The sequence below is a fragment of the Aegilops tauschii genome, chromosome 3 (assembly GCF_002575655.3).
Source record: "Aegilops tauschii subsp. strangulata cultivar AL8/78 chromosome 3, Aet v6.0, whole genome shotgun sequence".
NCBI classification, from domain to species: Eukaryota; Viridiplantae; Streptophyta; class Magnoliopsida; order Poales; family Poaceae; genus Aegilops; species Aegilops tauschii.
In genome coordinates, this window is record NC_053037.3 from 525,016,009 (window position 1) to 525,023,494 (window position 7,486).

The 7,486-nt window shown below is 53.4% G+C and overlaps 2 protein-coding genes across 2 annotated transcripts; both read right to left on the reverse strand.

Moving 5' to 3' along the window:
• Nucleotides 1–987: 987 nt before the first annotated feature.
• On the reverse strand, nt 988–2,911 carry LOC109773661 (pentatricopeptide repeat-containing protein At2g03880, mitochondrial-like). The gene has a single exon (XM_020332369.4). It carries the CDS (start codon nt 2,768–2,770, stop codon nt 1,229–1,231), a length of 1,542 nt encoding a protein of 513 aa, XP_020187958.1. The 5' UTR covers nt 2,771–2,911; the 3' UTR covers nt 988–1,228.
• A 358-nt stretch (nt 2,912–3,269) lies between these two features.
• On the reverse strand, nt 3,270–6,186 carry LOC109773647 (DNA replication complex GINS protein SLD5). The gene is made up of 6 exons (XM_020332348.4): nt 5,749–6,186; nt 5,518–5,640; nt 5,327–5,409; nt 5,124–5,233; nt 3,815–3,890; nt 3,270–3,735 (listed from the first exon to the last, which is right to left on the reverse strand). The coding sequence occupies exons 1-6, from the start codon at nt 5,908–5,910 to the stop codon at nt 3,636–3,638; spliced, it is 654 nt and encodes a 217-aa protein (XP_020187937.1). The 5' UTR covers nt 5,911–6,186; the 3' UTR covers nt 3,270–3,635.
• Nucleotides 6,187–7,486: the final 1,300 nt, after the last annotated feature.

Consider the following 7,486-nt stretch of genomic DNA (forward strand, 5'->3'; position numbering starts at 1 on the left):
CCTGAGGAGGAAGAGGTCGAGCCTGACGATGTTGTTAGCTCTGGCCATGGTGTGGAGGCATTTGACAATGACGCTTGGAAGAACAAAAGGTTGGAGTGGGCAGAGGCAATGTGGCTTAACAGAGGTCAGTGCAGGATTTGAAGAAAAGGAAGAAGAAACAACAGCTGTAGAAGCACAGAAAAAGAGGAAGAAGAAGCAGCAGCAGCAGCAGAAGCAGAAGAGGAAGATGAAGCAGCAACACCGATGAACTATCCCCTATTTAGCCAATGGCTCTTAATAATTTGATCTGTCATTTGATTGTAGTTAGGATGAACTGTCATTTGTTTAACTAGCTGGCACTGTGTTCAGATTGTGTGTGGTAAGGTCACCACTAGATAGAAGTGGTGACAACACCTTATGCAGGTTGCAACCAAACACCATGTCATATGTGCACCTAATGCAATGCGGGCAACCAAATGCTGGATCAAAAATGTTTGTCTCATGCAACTAGGAGCATGCAGGCAACCAAACTATGTGCATCTGGAGTTTTTTGGCCTGCATCCCCTCAAACCGGCTCAATAAAGCCAGACTCGCCGGGTCAGGCTGAATCGGCAATGTAACCAAACACGCCCATAGAGACTCGCGTGAGTGCGCACGTATATAGCGGCTGCACGAGGGGAGGAGAAGCCTGGGCACAGAGTGCTTGATGAGCAAAGCGAGCATCGTCCGGTTCTTTGCTTCGATGAATTTACAATCTCCAAAAGAAATTCGTTGGGAGAGTTTTTTTTTTCTCTTTTATCTGATTATGTCGACCACGATCTAAACAGAAATGGCAATGCGTGTACGTGAGGGATGCAGTTGCATGTTGTTACAATACCCTGCTTTCGGGGCCTCTTTCTCGGGTCTTGATCATGATCGGTACTGTGCTGTTCTTGCCTTACCGGAGATATATTCCCTTCTGGAAACTCCGGTTGCAAGAGGATGGAGGATACACACATGCATGCAATATATATACTACTCCCTCTGTCCTAAAATATAAGAACGTTTTTAACACCGAGGGAGTACAAGCATGGAGTACTTGATTAGTTGCATGCTAAGTTTCATGCTTAGTTCATCATGATGTGTATGTGGTGTGGTGTGGTGTGCTGTAAATAATGCAGGTGTCGACGAAAAAGTGGCTGCCACTGCTGCCCATGGCGCGCTAGCTCATGCTCGACTTGAAGCTCATCGGCGGACCGGCTGAACCTACCTACCAGTAGTCGCCGCACGAGCACGCGCCATCCTTCATGTGATGGAAGCAGTTGGCGTCCCTCAGTACGATCTCCCTGCCGTACGCCTGGGCGACCATCTTGATCGCGGCGTGGCAGTCGCCGCACACCCGGAGGTTCTTGAACACGCGGATGGGCGCGCCGGCCGGCACGGCGAGCAGCCCGAACGCCACGGCGAGCCTCTCGCTGTGGTGCGCCAGGCCCTTCTCCCTCCCCTCCGGCCCCTCGTCCTGCAGCGCCCAGGCGGTGTCCGCCACGTACCCTTGGCCGCGGATCCTCTCCGTCATCTCCTCCGCCTTCCGGTAGATCTCGGCGGCACGCGGGTGGCCTCGGTCCTCCACGTAGAACAGGTGCGTCACGCCGTTGGCCACGACCCAGCTGCACCCGGGCTCCTTGGTGATCCCTCTCGCCTTCATCGACGTCCGGACCCTCGCCACGTCGCCCCACCTCCCCGCCCGCGAGTACAGGTTCGACAGCATGACGTACGGCACGGCGTCCGTCGGGTCGAGCCTCCACACCATGCCCGCCGCGTGCTCGGCGAGCTCCGCGTTCCGGTGCGTCCGGCACGCGGCCAGCAGCGCCTTCCAGACCGTGGCGTCCAGCCTCGTCGTGCTCCGGTTCAGCAGGTCCATGGCCTCGTCGAGCCGCCCGGCGCGGCCGAGCAGGTCCACCATGCACGCGTAGTGGTCCGGCCCGGGCGCGATGCCGTGGTCGGCCTGCATGGACCGGAAGTGCGCCCGGCCGGCGTCGACCAGGCCGGCGTGGCTGCACGCGAAGAGCAGCCCGATGAAGGTGATGTAGTCCGGCCGGCACCCGGACCGGACCATCTCGCCGTAGATCTCCAGCGACTCCCTGCCACGGCCGTTCTGCGCGTACCCGACGATCAGCGCCGTCCACGTGATGGGGTCGCACCGGACCCGCATCGCGTCGAAGACCATCTTGGCCTCGCCGAGCGAACCGGTCTTGGCGTACATGGAGACCAGCGAGTTCCCGACGGAGAGGAACGGGTCGAGCGCGAGCCGGACCGCGGCGGCGTGCACCGACCGGCCCAGCTCGAGCGCCGTCGCCCCGGCGCACGAGCTCAGCGCGGCCGCGACGGCGAACTCGTCCGGGCCGACGCCCGCGGCGACCATGTCGCGGAAGACCTGCAGGGCCGAGTCGTGGGACCGGGAGCGCGCGAGCCCGGTGAGGAGGGAGGTCCAGCTGACCACGTCGCGGCGCGGCATTTCGTCGAACACGGCCCGCGCGGCGCCGTGGCGGGACAGCTTGGCGTAGGCGTCGACGAGCGCGTTGGCGACGTGGAGGTGCGCGGCGAGGCCCGCGCGGAGGAGGAGCGAGTGGAGCGCGTCGGCGGGGAGCCGGAGGAGCGCGGCGGAGTTGAGGGCGGACGGGAGGGTGTACTCGTCGGCGTGGAGGCCCCGGGCGCGCATCTCGTGGAGCAGGGCGAGCGCGCGCGGGTGCAGGCCGGCCCGGGAGCAGCGCGAGATGGCCGCGTTGTAGGCCACGCCGGGTGGCACGACCATCGTGCCCGGGGTGCACGATGGGCTGAGCTCGGCGCCGCCCGTTGGGGTGCCAGTGGAAACGCGTCTAGCGTGGCGACTGCCGCGTCATGCGTGCTGCTTATGATTTGCGATTGCTTGAGCCTTGACGGCGTCGGTGAGTTGCCACCCTTCGCCATGGCGATTCATTTCATGGTTATCAATGGCGGCGGGTCAGTCATTTGAGCGCGGTACAAATTCAACGCAATTCTTTTGTACACGACCAGCTTTCTAAATCAGCAGCACTGTTCATCCTGTCGACCGTTGGGATCATCATTTTGTGGCGAAACAGCTGAAACCTTTGTCGAAGCAAACATTGAGCTTCAAAAGTTGAGTGGAATTGCACACAACATTGCCAGCAATGGATCGCCAACAAAGGCAGATACATGTTAAAGTACTTCTGTTTGTATGTAGATAGATCACTGCCGAAAGCAAATATTCTGCTGGTTGGTTGATGCTGAACTTAAGTTGATAAGACAATGCAAAAGCTTTTGATCACCACTGGTGATCTGAATGCTTCTTATCAACAACATAACAATCTTGATTCTTGAAGAACATGAGTTGGAGACAATTCAGACAAAGCAAAAAAATTACTGATACATACAAAGATAGTCCAGTCTCATAACTGGTCGTTCTAGAGTACACATATTAGAACCACTTCATTTCTACTCCCTCTGTCCCATAATATAAGACCGTTTTTGACACGACACTAGTGTAAAAAACGCTCCTATATTATGGGACGGAGGGAGTACCTTACAAGGAATTCAGAAGATTCTGGCACCTTTGTCTTCTGTTTAGAATCCAGAAGATTCTGGCACCTTTGTCTTCTGTTTAAGCCTTGTGGCTCACATCAAATAAGGTCAATTCGACCAGCCTCGACAAGGCCCTTGATGGACTTGTACCGAAGGACATACAAGTCATCAGCCACCAGATCCACAACTTCCTCCCCTCTTCATGGAAGCAAGCACCACAGGTTAGCACAGTTCAAGGAAGTGAAATGACAAAAACCATGTGAGCTTGGGCACTTACACGTCGTCTAGCTGGAATGCTCCTACGTCACTCTTGGTCTTGCAGAAGACAAATGTGTCAAGCTGAGGCTCTGGAACTGCACAAGGCATTCGAAAACCAAGTGAGATAGTGTCTCAAAGTTGATTACATGCTACAAACACATTTCTCTCACATCTTCAGCAAATCAGCAACAAAAAGGATAGATAAAAACACGTACATGAACAATAAAAAAGATGTCCCCACATCTGTTGTTAACATTGGACATCATAGCTATTCTATGAACTTTATTTTACCCATGGCACTTGTTGAAAAGTAAGGTTCAGGTTTTCTCGCTAATGCCTATATACAGTACTGACTACTGACTACTGAATCAGCTCCATAACATCCATGTCAGTTGTTGGTTATTACTGACTGGTAGGTTAAAATGCTAAACTGAATATACAGCAGTAACTGGAGAACTAGGGTTACATTTTGCAACCATTGTACAAAATATAAAATTGTCAGCATGAATCTTTGGCTGACTGAGGGGACTCGTGAAAATCTGGTGACTAATCTTAGAAATGATAGAAAGACACACCATCACAGTCTAAGATTGACTCTCCTAACATGTCATGCTCTATTTGCATGTAATGTATTTTAGTGTCTTACGGCTCTGTAACCACTGCCCCAGACTTCCCTATCATGATGTGCAGTCATGCACTTGCTTTTTCACTTTCAAATTGCATCAGAATATTATTTAAGTACAAGATGAAGCCAAGAGTGATGATTCCAATACAACATTGCATACAGGGATTTCAAGCTCAGGTAGGAGACAAGAAACGAATGGTAAAACCTTCAAGATAAGCTGCTTATAAAGCACATTGCTATGATCAAATGCTTTTATTAAACAAATAACAGTTACATTCCAGTGCGGCAAGCCATTTTATTCTTAGAAAACTGTTTTTACTGCTCCATTACTATTCACTAATGAGCATAGTTTTCAGGAAGGAATATTCCAGACCAACTGAACTATATATCACCAAATGAAACTCCAAGAGGCATGAGTGTACAAGTGAGGCTTTTTTATGAACCTGGTAACTTATTTATGTTACCCAAAATCAACTTGTAGGTGCCTCTTTGTCAGTTATGCCCTGACCAGGACCCAAAAAACCTATTTGTCACAGATTAATTGAATGAAATGTCAACATGTGATACATATCAAGCTGGCTTTAAATGGTGAAGTACTAACCATCATATTGAGTAGCTTATGTAATGGCTGAATCTATAAACAACTGATGTACTAGTAAAGTATGACAAAGAAACATGCTAATTTCAAGATCAAGTGGAATACCCATGTCATCCTCCGTGCTCGATAAGGATTGCCTCGTTACCGAGTCATAACCGTAGGGAAGCTTTGACAGCACTGACTGCTCAAGATGCTTCTCCATGATCTCCTTGCAGCTTCCGACATATCAAACCCAACAAGGGAGCATCACTTCAGCCACAAAACAAGCACAAACAACCACTAGACGGTCCAATTGAGTAGAGAGGTACCTCTTGGCGAATCGCTGCTCCTGCTGCGACAGCCGGCTCAAGAGGTCCTCAGAATTGGCGATGTGGAACATGTACTTCTCAATCTACAGACAGCAGCACGATGAGGTCAGGTAATTGCGAACAATGCAACATTTCGGTCAGCAACTGAACCACTGCGGGGCACAGACTACAGAGGCTGGATTCAGCCTGACCTTCTGCAGGCGGAGGCGTAGGTAGGAGCGGAGCAGGAAGAGCGTGCGGTCGAGGTCCATCTGGTACAGCGAGACCACCAGGTCGTCGACGCCGTTATCCGTGAAGTCGTCGAGCGTCTCCTCCTGGTTTCGCCGCACAGGTCGTCAAGAATCAGAAACATTCAGTGTTGTGAAGAACGGGGGGCAACCAATAGAGGCAGTGAAGCGAGAAGGGGGGGTGGGAGGGCTAACGAGGAGCTGGATCTGCTCGCGGGCGCGGGAGACGAGGGCGGAGTCGAAGTGGAGGATCTCCGGCGCGGCCTTCTCGTTGCGCCAGGCCCGCTTCAGCAGCTCCACGTCCGTGGTCGCCGCGGCCGACGCGGCGGCGGAGTCCTCGTCCTCCCACGAAGACATCGTCGCCACTCCCTTCCTCTGTCGCTAACTGGCGAAGCGAGCGCCGGCGCGGCGAGGAACGAGGCGGTTAGGAAGGGGCGGCACCGGCCTGGCGAGAACTAGCACGGACGGGGAGGGGGGCGGTGGCGCGGGGGCTCGGACTTGTACGGCGGTGGCGGTGGCTACGGCGACGGCGAGACCGGAGGAGGAGGCAAAATCGCAGGGGTTTGTGTTCGGGAGTGAGGCTAGTGCTGGACTGCTGGGCCGTGAGGTGTGAGCGCCCTTCCTCTGTGGGCCGAGAGCGAATAGACGAAATGTGTCCACTCAAAAATCAAGAGAAAAGAGGAGTGTGTGTGGCCGTGTGCTTCCCCTAGGTTTAGGGTTCCACCTCTCCTCTGGCGATTAAGCCAGAGTCCATGTAAAACCCTCGCTAGGGGCCGGATTTCTTCGGCTGCCGGTGAGATCAACCTATCTCTGCCATGCAGATCCGTTTGCATGGCGGAACCAACGCAGCAGGAGACAGGGGGAAAGGAGGAAGGCGGGACGGCGGGGTTAGCATCGGCGGCGGCGGCGGTAGCGCAGATTGGATCGGGAGGTGTGATGGGGGGCGATGAAGATCGGGATGTAGAGAGAATCGGGAGAGCGGGCGGAGTGAGAGGAAGCACAGCGGAGATGGGGGTACATGAGGATGAGATCGAGGATTTAGATGGGAATCTCCATGATTCCGATCTCGGTTTGGAGGACCAGTTGGTTGGGATGAAGCTCCATGGGAAGGAAGAAGAAGACTTAGATTTCTCGGCAGAGGTGGAAGACCTGATCAAGGACGTCCGCTGGTTGGCGCTGTTCCGTGTCCACACGACGAAGCCGTTCAGCCATGCGGCTCTACTGCAGTAGATGCACAATGCGTGGGCGGCGGCGCAAGGGGTTACTTTCAACATCAAGGTGCCAAACCTTTTTTTGGTTCAATACCACTGCTTGGGGGATTGGAGGAAGATCATGGAGGGAGGGCCTTGGCTGTTCAGAAGGGCACCGGTGGTGATCCAAGAGTATGATGGTTTCTTAGATGTGAAGGAGTTTAAACTTGACAAGATTCCGGTGTGGGCTAGGGTGAAGGGTCTGCCAGATGGCCTCACTAGGAAGAGAGAATTGGCAGGAAAAGTGGCAGCAAAAGTAGGTGACCCCCCGTTCAATGTGATCATGAATGAGGGGAGGATTAACTCGGCTAGCACTTTGCGGGCTATGGTTTATGTGGATGTCAACATCCCTCTGATTCGCTTTGTACACATTACTTTGAAGGAACGGAAGAAATATAGTGTGTACTATGAGAAGCTTCCTGATTTTTGCTATGCATGTGGACTGATGGGACACCTTGCTGATGAATGCGGTGATGGAGTTCATGATCCAAGTACCTTTGAATGGGGCGATTGGCTGTTATGGGAGCCAGAGATGCCTGCTACTCGGCCCTTTGGGGGTGGAGGGAGAGGAGCGGGAGGGGGAAGGGGAAGAGGCCGGACGGCAGGTGGAGAAGATAGAGGAGCGTGGGGAGGTAGAGGACCGGTGGGAGGAAGAGGAAGGAATGAGGGAGGAGAAGGAGTTT